At 39.2% G+C, this 20,168-nt stretch overlaps 1 protein-coding gene across 2 annotated transcripts; it reads right to left on the bottom strand.

Annotated features, from left to right (window-relative positions):
- Window positions 1-2,282: 2,282 nt before the first annotated feature.
- Window positions 2,283-18,245, bottom strand: LOC121673093 (kynurenine/alpha-aminoadipate aminotransferase, mitochondrial-like). Of its 2 annotated transcripts, none has more exons than XM_042046135.1 (14): window positions 18,143-18,245; window positions 17,182-17,250; window positions 15,368-15,536; window positions 14,241-14,373; window positions 13,489-13,563; window positions 11,998-12,207; window positions 11,418-11,483; window positions 10,167-10,249; window positions 8,825-8,921; window positions 7,943-8,004; window positions 5,682-5,746; window positions 5,092-5,198; window positions 4,342-4,443; window positions 2,283-3,196 (listed from the first exon to the last, which is right to left on the bottom strand). In XM_042046135.1, the coding sequence occupies exons 2-14, from the start codon at window positions 17,246-17,248 to the stop codon at window positions 3,155-3,157; spliced, it is 1,278 nt and encodes a 425-aa protein (XP_041902069.1). In that variant the 5' UTR covers window positions 17,249-17,250; window positions 18,143-18,245; the 3' UTR covers window positions 2,283-3,154. The 2 variants fall into 2 exon arrangements, with proteins under 2 accessions (XP_041902069.1, XP_041902071.1); XM_042046137.1 differs by lacking the exon at window positions 18,143-18,245 and adding an exon at window positions 17,891-17,983.
- Between the last annotated feature and the right edge of the window lie 1,923 nt (window positions 18,246-20,168).

The raw sequence follows: 20,168 nt of genomic DNA, 5'->3' as shown, positions 1-20,168 counted from the left end.
TTCTTCTCCCCTTGTGACTTCTGTGCTTTGCAGGGTTGCACAATAGTTTCCATAATCATTAAGGGAAAAGTGAGGTACAGCATGGTATTCCTGGGAGCAATATTAGAAGAATGAAAATGCATGTTTCTTTGCATTTTTATTCAGAATGATTACAGTCCAAACACTGCAATTGTTCTATTCCCATCTAAGACTGTCTAGAGTGGGCTGCTCAAAACCTGTTATTAAATAATAAAGAAAACAAGACAGATTAGGACATGCACAGCACAGCTTAATGAGTTCTTTTACATATTTGCCTCAGTGGGTCACAATCCCGATTGCAAAGGCAGGACCAAAGGAACTGTGGATCTGTAGGTCACAAGGTTTTAAAGTACAACTAGAAGCGAAATTCAAGTAGATTCTTAAGAATGCAAATAGAATTTGTAAGTGTCCAGAGTTTGCCCAGAATTTCTAGGTGGTTTTCATCTGCCAAAAGCATGAAAATACAGTGGAACCAGAGTGCAGGTACAAGAGAATGGGCAGCTTAATGCTCACTCAGAAGTAAGACCCAGGCTGCGGGGTACTGTCCGTGCCAGGCAGATCCCTCCAGCACTGCAGCAACCTCCTCTTCAACTGCCCCCACCAGAGCAGCACAGGGGCTGCGCTCACCACACCGAGCCCGGCCCTTCCCTTTGTGTGTCCTCTCTTCCCCAGTGGCAGATTGTGTTACTTGCATCAGATGGCTTAAACCCAGCTATGAATGAGAGAGGTTATTTGCTCGTGGATAGATGAAATGGAAAGGCAAAACCAAAACTTTCATTTCCTACGTGAACAGGCTGCCCCCCCTTTTCCTTTCGTCTCGAGTGGCTTCCTCCATGAACATTTAATAACAGTGAAAGCTATCTCCCAGGAGACTAGAAAATGTGCATTAAGAGGTTCAGGGAAACAGCATGTGTATATAGGATTTCACTGTCACTGTTCGATTTGCATTGTTCAGGATATTAATTTAATTATAGATGCTTCACCACAGTTGGGGAAAAAATCCCCCTCTCTCTAAATTAAATTAGCTGATAGCAAAACCAGGTAATGTGGCACAAATGGAATTGCATTTTGCTTACATTCAACCAAATTAACATTTAGATCTCTGACAATTAAGAGATGTTTTATTCTGCACATCACCAATATAAAGCTTGCTTAATATTTTGATTATGTTTTTCTAATTCAGGTTTGGCTGAATGACAATATGACAAAAGTATTTGACAATGACAATAGCATTTACCTGAGAAATAAAATCAGTCTTAAATGATGTTTACATTTATTTCTCTATAAAAGTATAATTTTAATTGAAGACACATTTATTGTCGTATAAAATAATTTTCTAAATTGAGCCCAATATAAAAATTGCCTGACAGCAACATCAGAGTTTTCATAATTTCTACACATGCTTATGAAAGTGAGTTGAGATGTGAATACTTCTTGTTAAGCAGCACTGAACAGGAGGCACTGCTAGTTTGGATCCCCCATTAGCACCTTCAAACAGTGTAAAATGAGACAAGTTTGTCTTCAAAGACAGTGTTGGCACCCTGAGAGCAGATTTGGGACTGCAGGCTCTCCCTACACTTTGTCACTCCACGGGTCCTGGCTGCCCAAACCCAGCCTGACTTTGTGGAGGAGCCAGCCCCATCCACCGCACCACCACTGCACCACCTTGCCCACCCACGTCAGTTCCTCTCCAGTGGATTTACCTAAAAGCTGCAGTAATCTGGTAATGGAGCAAAGGATTGACCTTAGACATGCTGCTCAGGATGGCTTGGATGTGTGACTAAATTAAAAGGCTTGAGATAGACATGAACAGTGATGCTGGGCTGGAGGCACTGGAATGATGCTGCCAATGGGAGGGATGCTGGGAAAGGCATACATCTGTGCTAGTTTGTTGTGACACATGCTATTTATAACTAGGGGGAAAAGAGGGAATGAAAATTATTGTTAATACTAAAACCATGTCTCTTGTGAAACTTCCAATGAAGCAAGGTTGTGCCTGATCCTTATTTGCTTGCGTTACCTGCGCTGCTGGATGGCTAACTAGATCCTGGAACAATGCTTTACTTTGAAATCCTGAACACTTGCACATAAAGAAACAGCCATCTGATACTGGTGGAAAACCCCAGTGCTTTCATCCAAACAGCAAATAAACTTAAGTACTAATCCAAATGGGAAGCCTTGGAGAATCAGTTCAGTTGAAACTTTCTGAAGGTTTTTTACCTGCTGCCAAGTATCAAATGTTTGGGATGACAATGACCAAGGGATAAGAGACTGAAACATTTATTTGTTTTTTCATTTGCTTGCATTGTAGCTCTGGCAGTGTTAGGGTAGTGTCCATTCCACCATGTCCCTAGTTCAGTTACTTACACCATTCAAAACCACATGTGATTGATCAGCCAAGAGCAGTTCCTTTGGCACATCCACATGCCTTGGCAAACCAGAGATTTTCTAACACAGCTACAGAGCAATAATTCACAGACTGTAGTAAAAGCCAGCAATCAGAATACCTTTAATGCATTAGAGAATGAGCTGCAAAGCCCATGCAAATTGCAAGGGACCTCAGTTTATCTGCAGTCATAGCCTAATTTTACTGGATCAGTTTCAATTTTTTAACATACTTACATCAGCTTTATCTGACAAAACTTCAGTAAAATTAAATAGTGATCCTCATATCATTAAAACCAGATGCCATACAGTAGGACAAGAATGAAAGTGACACATGAGACAATTCCAGCATAAGGTTTTGGAGGAATGTATCAGTTGAGATTAAGTAATAGTGGCTAAGACCACCTCAAGTGCAACTTTCTAAGTAAATGATTTGTGTTTCCCATCTCAAATGGAAAACAAAAGTCAATTCAAATCTGATAAAACCATGGATTTTACAGGAAATAGAACACTTTGGTTTTGAGTATTTTAAATGCTTCTGAATTGGATAAATTTAGTAATACAATGTCCTGTCAAAAAAAATTAGGCAAATTTTTTTTGACTTTCATTTTCTGTCTTTTTTTAGCTGAAAAGATCTAAGGAAACATCCACTGTATTGCGCTTGCTTATAAAGTATTCTGATGAAATCCAAATGTCAATAAGTATTTTCAGGAGATGATTTTTATTACTGCAAGATTTCTCTTTAGCTTTTTCACAAAGATTCTTTTATAAGGTCAGCCAGTCTCTTGAAGGCCTGCAATGACAAATATGGTTCACATTTATATTTCAGCATTACATGAACAGGGAACACATCAAACCTGTAAAGCTACTAAAACTTGCCCTAACCATATAGGATCAATATTTTATAATGCAAAGTTCTGCTGATATTCTCTCTTTTCCTTTTACAAAATAATGTATGGGCTTTGACTGCACAAAGCTTCTGATTCTCTGATAGAAAATAAAAGGCAGAGATTTCTGAAACAGAAAAATGCATATATTGATGTTCAAAGGTTATTTGGAGTTCAGATGTAACTTCTAACAAACTGGTGATCCCTGAAAGAGTATCTCTTTTAACTTAATATTACAGCCTGGAGACTCCAAAGGTGAAAAAAAAGGAAGAACAGACATATATAAAAAATACAGCTTGACTGTCAATGTATGGTTATGAATTACTTTAACAAAGAAAAAGGAAAAAATAGAAGAAATACAGAAGAAATAAAAAGGCAATAGAAGCACTTGGCTGTTACAAACCTTCACAACTGCGTGAAAGTACAACTACAGATACGGAACTGTTTCAAGCACCCTAATCAAATCAGTATTAAATCTGCACAAATAAATGTCTCCTATCTCTTCTCCCACTGATTTTATAGATAGAGCCAAATAAAATTAAAAATGCTCCTAAAACACATAAAAGATTAGTTCCTGAGAAAAAAAATAAAGCATGTATGTGAATAGTATGACAGAAAATATTCTTTCTTACAAAGAATTGCCAAAACACAGACAAAAGAACACAGGTAATTCAATCTCAGAATCTCAGGAATGCAAAGTCTAAAAGATACATGATGCCTGCTAATACTTAAGCAAATAGCAGGACTTACTCTGGCTTCAGTAAAGCATTTATAAATAATGTCTGGGAGGTTCAAGTGTGATACACTGCATGTATGAGATATACAGAAAAATTCTAAGTGGTCCTAAAAATTTGGTACCTTTCAGGTCATTTGGATGAGTATCTTGCTTAAGAAACAGCTAATACTGCTGCAAAAGTACTGCTTAGTCACCTACAGACTAAAACCTCTAACATTTAACAAAAAATATACGGAGAAGGGTATAAAAATAAGGGAGCATTACTGTGTGAGAAACTGTCTTGATAAGAATGCAAAAAAAAAAAAACAACCTCACCAGATCCATCTGGGCAGGAGAAGGCAGAGAGAAGGAGGCTCTGACATAAGAACTAGGCTCTGAACTATCAATATTGAATGCTCCTCCAGGAACCAGTAATACCTATGAAAATTGATTAACCACACAGTTATTATCACTTCTACACTTTAAAAAAACTATGTTAAATAAAATTTAAGAAAGATCAGTGCTTACACACTTGTATCAGAACACGGTGTAATATTTTTTTCTTCAAAACAAGGAGACAAAAATATGCAACGTGTAACCAGACTTTTCTTAATAAAGCCAAATGGTCTCAGGTTTTGGTTACCAGGTCTGGCTTATATCATCACATTGCTTAGAAGCACCTGGGGTGTAGCTTACTCAGTACACAGTGCTAGGTCATATAAATTGGAGAAATAAAATCAAATGTAATTTCTCTCATTAAAAAAATTTGGTGAACAGCCATCATACATATAGGTACATATATTACATATGTAATACATATATATTATATATATGTAACATACAATGACATATTGTACCATATGTTATATTGGTTTCAATTTAAGTAAACTGATTAAATATCAGCATCTGAATAGAGTCATGAAAATATTTTGTTAATGAGTAACTATGCCACAGTGCCTGATTTGCAGACTTAATGATGGTGCACAGCAAGTTCCCCTGCTTTTTTATGTCTGTATATGTGGACACATATTTTATCTCTCCCTTTTTTCATTTTAAGATCATAAGTCATTAAATCATATGTCATACTTCTTTCTTCAAAGCCTTTTCCATTATCAGCTGCTGTGTATCAGAAACACCCTTAATTTTGATCCACAAGAACATGCCAGCAGCAGGAGGGTACCATTCTGCCAAGTCTGGAGAAAGAGAGAGAGAAAATGGAATCAAGAAACTTATGCCCCACTTTTAATGGATACATCATAGATTCAGTGATGTTTCGGATTTGCTGATACAAACATTATTATCACTATTGCTATAGTGATTTTTTATATCTTGCTTTAAATTAAGGTCACTATTTCAGAGAAATTTTAAAGACAGATATTTTAAACATAGTAAGTATAAGAACATAATGAAGTGAAATACATGCTCTTCATAAAATTGCTTTAAATAGTAATGTGGTGAGCTTTTTTCATCACCATCTATCTCCCTGTCCTACCAGAAAGCATAAAAACACAGCAGCAGACAATTTGTCCTAAGCTTAATATTTAATGTAATTGATTTGCTTATAGTGCTTATCTGTCACTTCAGTCAAGAGATGAACTTAAGTGATTTTTCTTGAGCACAAAGACGATAAACAGCTAGAAAAAAAATTTAAATGATTATCTGTGTTGCACTCTGACCTTTTAACCACTTGTCAGCAGCAGTGAGCATTGCATCCCGCTGGATCCTGTAGAAATCCACCACTCTGAAAGCAAATTATCAATTGAAAGTCATGAACTCATAAAATTTCAGAGTCCATTTGTTTCTGAAGGCAGAAGCAAAGCTTTTCTACTTGAACAACCCAAAAGCATCTCCAACAAAGCACTGATCAACCAGACAGAGGAACTCCCTGTGTGGCTGCTTCTTCAGCTCTGCATGTATCATAGAAACCTTTTATATATTACCTCCACTCTGTCTATTATAGCAGTAGATACAAGTCCTGTTAACAGTATTTACTGCACAAAGCACACATACTGAAGAAAATTAGGGACTTAAACATATGCAAAAGCACAGACTTGATATTTGTGCATTTGGGTTGAATTTGTGTAACAGGTATGCATGGAAATGGCATTTGACAAGGTAAAAAGCAAATCACATGATAAACCTGTCATAACGATTTGACAGCTTCCCCTTTTCTAAACTTTTGAACCTACCTCCTTCATACTTGAAGTAAAAATTTCAAATAATTTAATCTCTTACTGGGAAAAATAACCCTAATCCAAGTTTCACCATGGACAAGTCATGTGCAGTGGCTTTTGTTGACATAAAATAACACAGCTGTGCAATGGAAGACACAAGAGAAATGCCTGATACTGAGTTCATAATTCAGATGCAAATGTGTTCCCATGTCTTGAGAAAACATCCTTACTAATTTGCATAATTTACATAATTTTACATTTGTACTTTTAAAAACACCCTCAGAATCAACAGCTTTGATTTGTGGATGTATTTCATTACACCTGATACACAAACACCAACAGCTCCAGAAACTTATATAGTTTTGGGGCCCAGCTATATCTAGTGTATATTTCATACATTCTGTATGAAATGTAAATCTCCTTTGTGCAGTTTTTACCAAAATTGCAAATTCTGTTGCAAAGTTTTTACCTGTTACTATTTTAATTACATGTTGAAATTACACCCATTAGTAAGACAAAACTTCCCCAAATATGGAGCTGCTCCAAAAACCAGACAAGCTTCTACTCAAAAGATTGATCTAACACCTCACTCTTGTGCAAATGAAATCAGCTGGAAGAGATTCCAGTCAGCTGTGGGGGCCTCATCAGTTAGGTTATAAAGGATTGCAGCTGCCCTCCTACAATTCTATTTTCATTAGTTCAAGCAGAAGAACAGTTTTTGGGCTTGAGCAAGGCTGCCTTTTGACCTACTAGAAAGAGGTAAGTGAAGCGATGTATTTGGGTTTTATTTTTTTTGGAACTCTTGGAAGTTGAGCTAAAGTGTGGTCCAAGTTTCTCTGTGAGACTTATCTTTTATGTTCCTAAATCTTAAAACAAGGCAAAGCTGAGGCTGGTGTGTCTGGTATTTTTTTTGGCTTTTTTTTTTTTTTTCAAATTTTGCTGTTTACAGTATGAACACCAGGAGACAGAAGTGGCTGTTACAGTGAGATACAAGAACTTTTTGCATGCTTTGCTCATGTTTCTGTTATGGACCTTTGCAGAGTGTAGCACACTCCCACCTAAGTGGGAATCTTGGGGCTCTAGTGATATCCAAGTAGAGAATACAAAATGAGACAGTGATAGTCAAAAGAAGCTGTGCTCCTCCTGCATAATAAACGAAAACCAAATGTGGTTCAGTCAGTATGCAAGAAATGCCTTGAGAGTTAGACAGTAGCCCAGTGCTCTCTCTCCAAGAGTAGTGAACAAGGCAATGTTTAGTGTGTGTAGATGAACCTCACTGCTTTTCCATCTGTATCCACAATCAGGAGATAAAGGATGGCAAGAGTGTGAATTCCTGTTAACTTAGTGAGGCAAGAACTCTATAAAGGCTATGCTAACTCTTTCTCAATGGATTCTGTGCTCAGAAATCTTAGCTTTTGCTACAGACCCTAACACTTTAGCAGGGATCAAAACTTTATTTGCTGGCTTGAAGCTTCCAGGATCCTCTCAAGTTCCCTTCAGAGGGGAGCTGCATAATGTGCCAGTGGACTGGAGGATTGTCTGCCTGGATTGGTAGGTGATATACCCTGACCTGCTTGTCTGTAACTTCATATTGTGCCTCTTCAGGGCTCTTGTGTGAACCCAGCAGTCTTGGTGACCTGCCTCACCTACTTGGCCTAATACTAGTCCACCTCCTCTGACTTGTTTACTACAAAGCATGTTTGATATTGGTAATAAGTAGCAGAATGACCGATGATGGGTATCAGCATATGACATAACCCTACCTGTCTATATGCTCCAAGAAACCCTTTTGTCCCCATTGCTGAAGCAGCTGTGATATCATAATCTAAAGAAATAAAACACATCATCAAGACCATGTTTTAAAGAGGACTGTTCCACAATCATCAAAAGATCCATAGCCAGATGCATTATTGAGCATTCCCCAGATATGAAAATGCATGTGGTGTCTCTTGGAGCCCTTTATAAGTAGAGGTGCCAAGGGCAACAGGTCCATGTTACTGGTGTCTCCAAGGTCCAGGGCAGTATTTGGAAGTTGGGGTGGAGGGAGGGAAAAATGGATGAAGAGCTAAATATGATAACTGGGGAGAAAGAGGAAGGCAATGTATATTGATTTACCTTCCTGTCCACATCGGCCTCCCACTTTAATAGTGCCTCTGTGACGAACTAATGGAGCTGGAAGATGGAAGCCACATTTAGATGTGTTCAATGTCTCCTTTCCTTATTGCTAACCATAAAGGGGCTGTAGTTGGCAGCTTGCTTTGAAATGTCTTTGTGGGCTGCCAGTATTGTTTTAATTGAAAAGTAGAATGAAAAAATAATAAATGTTTCTTCCATGCTCTGCTTTACATTGAGGTTTTTCAAATGAACCTATCAGAAGGAGATAAAGTATTTCAAATCTTGATTCTTGAAATCTGAGTTAAGGGGTATCAGCTCAACTGTCCATGCACTGAGACAACCCTCTAGAGCTCTGGTTCTGAGTTCTATGGTGGTCTCTCTTCCTTTGGCAGAATTGACAATGAATGTGCGTAAACAAAACAGCAAAAGTGCAGAACTGTGAAAGTACAAAGCTGTTTTCTTGTGGTTTCTTGTAACTTGGAATATGTTGTCTTCCCTAAATACAATTAATTTGGTGGTTTAATACTTGCCTGTGTGAATGTGCTGGTGTGCATTGTTGACACCTGAATGTGCAGCACAACTCTGTCGATGAGAGGCTTGGGACCCGTCAGAAAACCTATTCTTAAGCTAGAAAACAAACAAAAAGTTACTACAAAAATGCAATGTGCTAGTACTTTGTCTGAGTTATATGTGGGAAAACATGCAACCATTTTATTGACAGTGTGAGGATCTCTTATGCATTCAAATTTATCTGTATCTTAATACTGATGTCAGCTTACACAATTTAGAAGCTGAGTATCAAAGTAATGAAATAAAAACAAAGAGGTTTTAATGCTTGTAATAGCTTCTTAGTTATGAGGCTTCAGGACAAAATCTGTGTTTGTAAACTTTCCTCTCCAGCCATAAAGATTACGTGAATCAAAGGAAAGGAAAGATAGGTTTTCCCATAATGAAAAAATCATGGTTGCTCGGGCTTTATGACAAACAGATAAGAAGTGGCAAATGGCTTTACTCTTCTACTTCCTTTCAGTACTGCAGAAGGAATGGAATTTAGATTGATAAACTAGCTGGTTATTTATAATTCAATTCTTATTACCCATCTTTACAGATTGGCTTAAGTTTTTATTTGAAGAAAAATGGAACCAGTAAGCTCATATGTGTCTTTGGCAAAGATAATATTGTCATGCCATTTTGCAGTGTTACTTCTGAAAACGCAATCACACTTAGTGTTTTGTTGTTGCCTCACTTTCTCTAGGATGGGTTATAATCCACCAGCTGCCAATGCAGAATCCACATTAATTTTTTTATGTCAATTAGGATAACAGATAAAAGCAAGTTAAAAACTAAATATGTTGACTTGTGTGAAATAGAAAACAGCCAAATTAGTTTTTTTTCAGGCAGGTGGAAACAACCTAAAAGAACTGGGAGGCTAGATATCAGTCTAATCCTAGGAACAGTTTGTGAAGAATGATTGTTTCTTTTCTGTATTACAAGTTCAGGGAGCTTGCAGGAATGGTAAGAGATAGATAAAAGGGAAATGGAAAAAGAAGAGAGAAAAGCTCCTAAGGGTTTCAGGAACAGAGCTGGAGTCCAGCATCTGTCTTTCTGCCTAGATGGTGCCTGCAAGAATGGGCTGCCTGGGAGGAGAGGCTTAACTATCAGCATCAAAAGAGAAACAGAACCTGGAGTAAAGTGACTGCCAAGAGATGACATGAAAAGTCAGTGGACTGCAAAAAGCTGTTGATTCAGAAGTTCATTCCAGAAGTGGATAGGTATTAAATGAGAAAACACTACAACATGTCTCATCAGTTCTTATGAAGTCTTGGGTCTTAACTGAATAGGCAATGCTAAGTGGTCTGCAGCTGGCCTTACCCAGATGAGAGAATTTTAGAGAAAGAGTCGGTCCTGATAACTCGGCCATCCACATCCATTGAGAGGAAAGTTGGAGCCCATGGCTTGGAATAAAAAATAAAAAATAAGATTCAAGGCGCTAGTAAGGATTATAATGGAATTATTTTCTTTACTATGAAGGCACAATTCATTCTTCAAATGTGAATTCCAAGGAAAACATGGCAGTAACTTTCTGACAAGTGATTGTTTAGCCTAGCTTTCCGAGATGTGATTACAACATTCTGTGAAAGTCTTCAAGAAATCAGCTTTGTCACTTTTTGAACTTGCTTAGCCCACTGTTTAGCATACAAGTGTTCAGTTTAATTATTGGTATGATGCCATAAGAAGAAGAGAGAAATAATGTTTTTTCTGCCAAGATTTCTTTGTGGAGGTACTGCAATTTCTAAAATGGAGCCTTGTAGCTTTTTGCTTTGCCATACTAAAAAATGAAATCAGAAGATATAACCAAATTGTGAAGATCTGAGTCCAGTATACTTTTTCCTGATCAACAATTCTGTTTTTACACCTTCTCCCCTACACTTTCTAACAAAGCTTCACAATGCTATTCAATGAGTAAGTGAAGCAGTTTTATTGCCACCTTTCATAAAAACATTATTTCAAAAGAGAAAATGCTGACCTTTATCTTCTACCAATGTTTTACTGCTTTTAAGACTTGTTCTGATTTCTGAAGTTAGGTACTTTTAAAGACTGAGCAACTGTAGATTCACATATGAAATCTGGGGAATATTTACACAAAGAAGGGTAGCTGCATATCCAGTACCACTATCTGTGGTACCTGGGAGAACTCCTGGATTCGCGAAAAGGCAAGGGGATAAAAATGGGGTATAGTAGATGGGGAGTAGGCAGTCTTCTGCTGAATGAAAGAAGAGACAGGGAGAAAGGAACATTAAGAGGCTGCAAATTTCAAGTGCTGCTTCAGTGACATACTTGCTTTGCATTGAATGCAAAGTCTTCATCACTTTCTGATTACTGAAAAATTCTATCTCCTGTATGAGGCTTGAGAAATTTGAACCACTGATTAACAGGGCATAAAATACCACATAGGGGAAAATGACTGAAAGGAGCACAGACTGTGAGGCTTACATATGCCTTGGTAGCATGTGAAGAAGGGGCATGCAGGAAGGTCCAGGACTCAAACCTTAGTTCTCTCCTGAAACCTTAGTTTCTCTCCAGAAAATAAGGTGTTACTAAGGATTATGGAAGACAAATTACCTTTTCAAATTGAAGAAAGTAGTAAGGATCATCTTCTATTATGAGAAAATCATATTTTCTTGCAAGCTAAAGGAATTAATAAAAAGTAACAAAATAAATAAAAGTTAGACACTGCAAATTCAGTCAGGTTTTTTTTAACCAGCACCACATTATGCTTCTATTGATTGGTCATTCATTATATAGAAGCCCCCACGATGAGAAACCTTCAAGTGCCCAATTCAGATATCAAAAGATTATAAGAGTAAACCTGGCACCTGTAGTACAAGGACCCATGCATGCAACTGAAGCTCTGTTCCATGTGGCATTCAAACTGTGCAGGCAATGTGCAGCAAATCCAGTTAGAAGCCCATGGCAAAGGTGCTAGCCACCAATGGGCTACCATTGAAAAACAGGTTGTCTAAAGCATAGTTTATCTCTGAAGAGTTGTCATGGAAGACATTCTGCTAGAAACAAGTTCTAGGAGGAATGTCTACTGGACTAATAATGGCCCCAAATACCAAACATGGGAAACCTTCAACTGAAATAAGACTGACATTTATCTATTTCCACCTCCAAGGTTCACAAGGTTACAGCTCCATACCTGGTAAATCTCCTTCTTGCGCTCTGTGGTCAGTGAGTTGCCAGTTGGGTTGCATCCATTTGGAATAGTATACAGGAATTTGGGGAGGTGATGGCTACAGTTTTTCACATCCTCTGGGCTCCAAGCAGACAGAATTTCTTTTAAAGCTTTTGGAATAATGCCATGTTGGTCACTAGGAATATTAATTATATTACAACCCAAGGGTCTCAGCTGTTGATAGAAGGAACAAAACTGTCATAATTGTGTAATTCAAAGGTCTTCCTTTTGTCACTGGCACTGTAAAATTTCATCCTTTCTTTTTGATTTTATAGATATCTCAAGCTCCATTTGCTCATGAGTCAAATAAGTTTGCCTGAATTTGCTGTAAGGCTTGTCAAACTTACCACGTTACTCTTTATTTGTCCTACTAAGCCAACTGAGAAGAAACAGGTATCTCCTATGTTCAGTTGCTGCTCTTCTCCAGGAAATCAGAGTTGGTTTTTCAAGCAGAAAGAGATTTTTGTAAACTTGAACTGTTCTCTCAGGACTCCTCGTGCTCTCACCACAGACAGTTAAGGTCACAGCACCTTTGTTTCCTACTGACAATTTACACTCTACTTCAGTGGAAATACCAGAGCTTTAAGCTACTCTTCATTGACAAAGGGCAAAGAATCTGTTCTCAATAGATATATTCAGCAATACAAAGGAGAATGAAATGATGCTACTGCAGTGACATGTTGACAGCTGTATGAAAAAATATAGGTAAAATACCAATGAAAAAGCTTGCTGTCTCTCCTCTGTGGAATTTCAATTTGTATGATGTAGTGCTCTGCATTTTTAAGTAAAACTGCAAGCTGCTGCACTGTCAAAATACATTCCTAAAAAAGTACAGCTTATTAGACTATATATTCAAATTTAGGACAGCAAACAATAACAATTAATTTTGATGCAAGGGGGGACAACTGAATTTGTAGTGTATTTATTCTAACCCTTCTTGCAGCTCTTACGCATTTTGAGCTGGCATTTAATTTTATACTGATTAAGCTTCTTTTCAGAAGTAAACTTTGCTGCTTTTGCATAGTTCTCGCTAATTCATATCTTCATACTCATATATGGATGTTTCACGCCCATTCCAATATTACACTATTTATAGCTATTGTATAATCTGACCATTGAAATACTTCAGGTATAATACACACCCACTTGTCATAAATTTAATTCAACCAAACTAGGTCCTGATGGCTTTCTTTCCAGTCCCATGTGTGATCTTAGCCCTTGAATGAACTAGTATTTGGAAGAGGAACTTTGAATAGCTTTTACAGAACTTATAGTAGAAAACCTTCTATGAGTCAATATTTATGAACTTAACTGGTTGGATACTAAAATCTTCAGTCTTAGGTATGTTTTTATGGCAAATACAGACAGTGTTTATATGATTGCAGATCAGGCACTAAACTATTATATTAGTTCAAATATAATATTCACAATGTTTTGTAGCTAAAGAATACTTACAGCTGCTAGTGTCCCAGAGTATGTGGGTGCATCCAAAAGGATGTTGTCTCCAGGATTAATGAGCATTTCGAACACCTGCAAAAGAAAAGATTCTGTTTTAAAGATTGTTCAATTTTTGTACATGTGCTTCACACTTTTGACTTCTTAGTGGGATTAAAAAATCTTGATTAGATACTAGTAATTCCCTAACCATATTATTTTCCTGTCAGAAAGGCAATGAACAGATGAAAAATCTGCTTTAGAGCCAAATTAAGACAGGTTATCAACTAGAGAATACCAACTTGACATGGAAAGACAGTGCTCTGAAGCACTCTTTCTCCTGTGTAAGTTACAGAAAGAATCAACTAAACAGCAGTGAGAGTGGACTAGAAAGGATAACTATTTCAGCAAGTAAAACCCCCCAAAAAATCAGGAAGTAAGAAAAAGAAGAAACATATTTAGAACAGAGTTATGGTAAAGCATCTATGTGCTTATTACTGCACTACTTGAGTAACATGAAATGTTACCTTATAGCATATTTTCTACACAATTTTTTTTAGTTATCCAAACTTTCATGCAGTCCTGACAGTCTAGAATGCCACTCCAATTTTATTTCATTTCCCTTGCATTGGCAATACCATCAGACATGCATTTAATAAAGTACCCTGCCTATAGTTATAGAGGGCACTTAATGCTGACTATAGCTGAACTGATGGGAGAATAAACATCTCTCTGAATGAAATGCTTCTGACATATGAACCTTTTGGTCTTACTTTACACAAGCCTTCCTGGCTGCCGGTTGTGACACACACTTCCATCTGTCCTTGCTCTGGACTGTAATTGGCTGTGGGGGGATCATGTAGGTTCCGCTGGAAATCTTTTAGCCAAGACAACAGCTCTGGAATCCTGAAACATGAATAAGAAGGCATATCTAACACCTTATATAGGCCAAAGTTAGGCTGTTCCTCTAAATCCCTGTCAAATCTAGCATGCAGTCCTGAGTCTGATTTCAACTGTCACACAGATACACTTAGATGCAATTGCTATGACTGCTTTATCAAATTAAGAAAATGATATGGGCATCTGTGGACCATACACCAAATTATCATAGTGAAATCTGGGCAGAAATTATTTGCTAAGGATGAAACAGGGTGGAAGCTGAACAATACCCACTCCTAGAAGTGATCATTCTGTACTCGAATGTGGCACTGTGACAAAGCTCTTAATGCTGCTAGAAACTGGCTGCAGATTACAAGGATTTCGAAAACACATTTTCCAAAAAATGTCTTATGATCTTGTAGGATGTTCATAAATGGCTGGGTTCATTTAAATATTAAGAAAAGTCTTAGCTGATGCCCCATGTGTCTCTGTAGGTACCCAAGTATTTTTGCAAACCTGTCCCCACCTGAATCAGTGCTGTCTGCTTGAGGAGTTTACATGAGCACCAAAGTAATGTAATGACATGCAATTTTTGTACCAAAAATGACAATTCTATAAATACCTCCACTCAACTATCACCAGTGCATACTGACTTTAGTATGTAGTGCCAAAAGAAAAGAAATACTCCAAAATGTAGAAACTATGTATTGCAATTCAGTATCTCCTAAATACTATCTGTTTTGGGAGTCTGGATTCTCAAATACTAACAGCTAGGAAATGCTCTACTAGGATTAGGGTTTTAGGTGATTTAAGTGATTTTTTTTTTTTTTTTTCCACTTGAACTGAAATGTAAATAGTGAGGCAAAATGAAAAAAAACATGGGTTTTGGAAAGAACCTATTGTTTGAAAAATGGGCTTCATGAACAGGTTTTAAAAACACAGGTGACTTAATGCAATAATAAAGGATTTTATGATCCTTAGCTTCTGGTATCTTGAATTGCAAGTAGCTGTGACAAGATACCCTGCTGAGGCTGAGTACTGGAGAGCCCTCTTCATCAGATCTTCCCCAATCTCAATAGGAGTTCCATGTCCAATGTCAACAGTTGCCCTCTTAAATGGAAAAACATTAGGATTTGGTGCCCCTCCAGCCAGCGAGATGAGAGATGGAGGCGACTTCTGCATCAATTCGGCTAGAGTAAAAGGAAAACACGTTGGTTACAATTTGATTATTACAGTGGTGATCATATCCTTTAATCGATATTTAATAACAGTCCAGAGAACTTGTTCTATTTTTCAATTTACTTGTTTAACTATCATGAACTCAAATGGATAATTCTTCTTAAACTCACCTTTCTGCTTGGATTAAATAGGGAGGGGGAGATACTATTAGCACAGACTAAAAAAATAATTTTAAGTTAAAAAATTTGTAATTTATTTTGAAACAATCCGAACAGTTCTACTATTATAAAAACTTCAGTGACTGGTGTCTTTTGAGCTTCAAGAATTTAAAATCTTAATGATCTTCTGTTTAGACTGACTTGAAATGATGATTGGCTTTGTTTTTTTTTCTGTTTTTCATTTGGTCTCACTTCAGCTGCTCTGGCAGCTACACTGACAGATGATTATAGCTTTTCTATAAGGGAACAGAAATGTTTCTGGTAGCCCAGTTTTAGTGGCAGAGACACTGTGTAAGTAATTTGCTATGAAGAAAATCTTAATTCTGCTTTTAAGTCAGTTTCACAATCATTCAGATCCAATCTATACAGTGCAGACTGGACCTTAATCCAGCAAGGGCACTTGATTGCATTAAATCTAAGAATTCACAATACGGCATTCATGCTGGCTTGACAGTTTTACATCAGATAAGAGGGGACAGATGATACCAGGTCTGGCTTAAAAAGCAGCCTGTTATTGAGTTTATTTCCTACTAGTTATTAGCAGACTTGAACATGGGGAGTTAATTCTTATCAGCTATTTCACCAATTTGGGTTATGCCTGTGACTTTTGGCCTGGTAAAGAGAGATTTACTTTGTCATCAAAACTGCAGGCTCAATATGTCTTTCTGCAGGAACTGTGCTACTTAATGCTTTTGTTATGATGCATATCAATGTATCACTTGAAAAAGAGATTGCCTAGAGTGAATTACTTGACTTAGCTGTACCTGTATGAAGCATTTTAAGCAGAACAGCAAATGCCAACCCCTTACCACGAGGGGAAATTGACCCCTGAAGGCTTAACTACTGATGTATGTTTCATGCTCGGATTCTGTCAGGTCTCTGTGGGTTCCAACTGAGTAAACAAGTAGGCAGTTAAGCTCTTCTATGTGTCACATGGAAGACAATGTAATGTGGTAGCCTAAAGATAGATGAATATGGAAAAGGAAAGTGTAGTAATACTGAGGGGGTGGGGGTGGTGAGGCATTTATGGACACGAACAGGATACAGGAAAATGAGGTGGAAAGAAACATGCTGGGACTTTCAAGTCATTAGCAGTTGCTTGCTCCTGGACACACAGCATAAACTCAGTTGCAAACTGTGCCAAAAAGCCCAGGTTCAGAGACAGTAACAGAGACTTTTCAGTCACTTGTGAAAGTGATAATACTAATTTGTCTGTCTGGATGGGTTTCTGAAATGGTTCAAGGCTATTCACTTTATTTTTCTTTATACCTGCTTGGCATCTCCACTTGACAAAAGTCAAGTTATCTGGCCTTGCTTGTCAGCTTACAGCATGGTTTTCTTTCAAACCTTTTCAAGTCTTAAGCCATGATATCCCAGCACAAACCAGAACATACAATGATACTTTCAGAGCAACTGGGAAGAAGGGACATGTACTCACTCAGGAGTCTTATTGGAGATGCTTTTCTTGCTGCACTCACAGTGGTGATGAACCTAGAGTAATTCATATCTATGGAGAAAGAGTAATTAGTTGGACACGAAGCTAGAAGAGGGAATAAGAACTGCAGCGTGCTTTTGGTATGTGCATCTCGCACAAGTAATGCTTTTGATCTGGGTAATTTGTGGTATGCCAGTGAACAGGAAAAAGCCCTTTCCCCCCTCCCCTTACTGTCAGCTCTGGACTTTTAAAGGCAAATTAGAAATCTGAAGATTTGATGGCTCTTAAACAACCATCAGCTCTTTTTTATTTAATGAGAATCCAGCTTTATTTAGCTGTATTAAGCACTGCATTTGAAGTGCTTTTAGGACTGCAAGCCATCACTATGAGTCACAACACTTGTCAAGTTAGAGGTGGTTTTTTTTTGGAAATGATAATTAAGATAGTCTTTCATATGTATCTGATGAGTGCTTTCTCTCCTTTTCCCTGGTGCCCATAGAGACTCAATGGATAGTGAACTAGAGTCAGGCAGCAAGCCCGAAGGCCTGGAAGGGCCACAAGAAAGCAATCTCCTTCGAAGGTAAGGAAAGCACAGAAATGAAGTTGAAGGGCAAAGAGCAACCACAGCAACACGCATGTGCCGGCAGTTACTAGAAACGATCTACCGAGCAAGGCCGCTTTGAAAACAACATCTCGTGCTTTCTAAAAATACCTTCCTTAACTTCGCTCCCCCTCCAGCCCGGCACAGGCGCGGTGCTGGCTGTACGGAAGGGCGGGCTGGAGCTGTGTTTTAAGGGACAGCTGAGCAGCGCTTCGCTGTCCTCCCCGAGGCGATTCCAAGACACCCCCCTGCTGCCCACCCCCAGCCCCCCCGCGGGGGCACGGAGCCCTCAGGGCCGTCCCGAGCTCACGACCGGCGCCGTCCCGCTGTCCTGTGGGTTCGGTGGCGGCCGCGGGCACCTACCGGCGGAGGGCGGGCAGGGCGGCCCCGCTGTGGGCTTGTGCCGGGGCGCGGAGCGGACGCGGGGCGCTGGCCGGCGCTGCCGCCTGCGCGCTGCGGGCAGCTCGGCAGCGAGTGGCGGCGCGGGCCCGGAAGCGATCCTGTGCGAAAGCCCTAAAACGAGCGGCTCCCTCACCGGTTCTGGCTGTGTAGTGCCCGCGAAGCGACGGCTGGAGCCCGATATTGCCGGGAGAGGCGGGGGAAGCGAGGCAGGGGGCCCCGCCGGGGGCTGGGCAGCCCCGGGTGCGGCCAGGGCCCTCTCGGCAGCGGCGGGGCGAAGCAGGGGCTGGTGGTGGGGAAAATGGAGGAGACTCACAGAGTGGTTTGGCTTGGAAGGGACCTGCAAGATGATCTAGTTCCAACCCCCTTGCTACGGGCAGGGACACCTTTCCCTAGACCGGGTTGCTCAGTTCCATTCAACTTGGCGTTGAACACTTTCAGGAATGGGACATCCACAACTTCTCTGGGAAACCTGTGGCAGTGTCTCATCATCCTCACAGTTAAGAATTTTTCCCTACTATCCAACCTAAACCTCCTTTTTCTCAATTTGAAGCTATTCCTCCTTGGCACTTGTGAAAAGTCCCTCTCCAGCTCTGTTGTAGCCCCCTTTGGGTACTGGAAGGTGCTCTAAGGTCTCGCTGGAGTCTTCAGGCTGAATAACCCCAGCTCTCAGACTGTTCATGGAAGAGGTGCTCCAGACTTCACTCGCTCCAACGGGTCAATGTCTTTCCTGTGCTGGGAGCACTCTGGCCGGGAGGTCTTATAAGAATGGAGTAGAGGGGCAGAATCACCTCAGTGGTAATGGTTCCACACTTTAAAGAACTTTATGATGTTTCCACTAAAGGTTTTGCTCATATAAGGGAGCAGTATCTTATTTAAAATTTGAAGTGTGACATCTCTAAGTAATTTTTTTTTTCCCCACAGGTGAGTAGGATCAGTGGAAGGAAAAGCAGGATGGTGGTATGACATGTCCCTCCTTGCTGGGTGTTACACGCTGTTGCTTGTGCAACACATGTAACTGGTGGAGTAGCTGCTGCTGCTTAGAAAGGTGCAGACACACAGTGTCATTTTCTATTCATGGCTTTGGTCTTCAGCACTCTGGGGTTGCCATGCCTCTTGGTCCTGAGTGCAAAACGGTAGAAAGGGGTCTAGGTGTAAAGTAGTCTGAAAAAAACAGTACAAGAACATGCCAAATCAGCTGTGCTTTGCAGCATGTAGATCTTTGTAGTTAACTTGGAGGCAGGAGAGTAAAAATACTGGATGGGACGAGCACTGGAACATTTCTAGGCCTTAATTCAGGAGATCACCAGGCTTTACAGTGCCCCATGCTCAAAGCATATTTTAATTGGAACCTTCCAAAACTTGCTGAAGGCAAAGCTGAGGTATGAGAGCAAAATGTCTCTAGAAAAAAAGATGAGGTGCATGAACAAGATACACTCTTCTTCCACCCCCCCAATTAGCGTACCCTTTAATTTGGGTCACTTTATGCAGTATTTGGATCTGCTGAAAGGCTTCATAATTAGATGGAGTATGTTGAAATAGAAATGGAGTTCCTATCAAGTTTGGGATGCAGTCAGGAAGGATTGCTTAGTTGGTGCATGAATGCTCTTACACTGAAAATAAAATTTTATTAATAGCTTTAATGATCTGAATAATTTATAATTTAGGTAATTGCCTTCTAATTGTGTGATCTACAGACAAAAATAAAAGATGAGTATATAAATGTGAAATAGCAAGTGAAGAGATATTGAACTTCTGTGGGGTTCTGGCTGTGAAAGACTGATTGAATATGAACTGCTTTTTGTGTAATTCTGTTTTTTCATTTCCTGGCTGTCAGTGTTGCAGTTTGTGACACAGACCAAAGCCCAGAGAAGTCAAGGGACAGTTTTCCATTTTCCATTGATTTTTGTGGGCTTTGTCTGGTCTCTTAGCCAATTATGGTGTCATCCTATTGAAACAAATTAAAAAAAAATAATTAGCGTACAATTGT

Source organism: Corvus kubaryi, unplaced genomic scaffold (genome assembly GCF_017639235.1).
Source record: "Corvus kubaryi isolate FWS band 111438036 unplaced genomic scaffold, C.kubaryi_AGA036_p1.0 65177, whole genome shotgun sequence".
NCBI classification, from domain to species: Eukaryota; Metazoa; Chordata; class Aves; order Passeriformes; family Corvidae; genus Corvus; species Corvus kubaryi.
This window is presented reverse-complemented; position numbering and strand designations above follow the sequence as displayed.

What these genes read in the sequence shown, in the direction of transcription:
- LOC121673093 (XM_042046135.1), bottom strand. Translation starts at nt 17,248, where the DNA reads ATGAATTACTCTAGGTTCATCACCACTGTGAGTGCAGCAAGAAAAGCA. An exon ending in ATCTCCAATAAGACTCCTGA is followed by an intron (nt 15,537 to 17,181) that starts GTGAGTACATGT and finishes CTTTTACTCTAG; the next exon opens with CCGAATTGATGCAGAAGTCG. An exon ending in CTCCTGCCCAGATGGATCTG is followed by an intron (nt 3,197 to 4,341) that starts GTGAGGTTGTTT and finishes TTGTCATTGCAG; the next exon opens with GCCTTCAAGAGACTGGCTGA.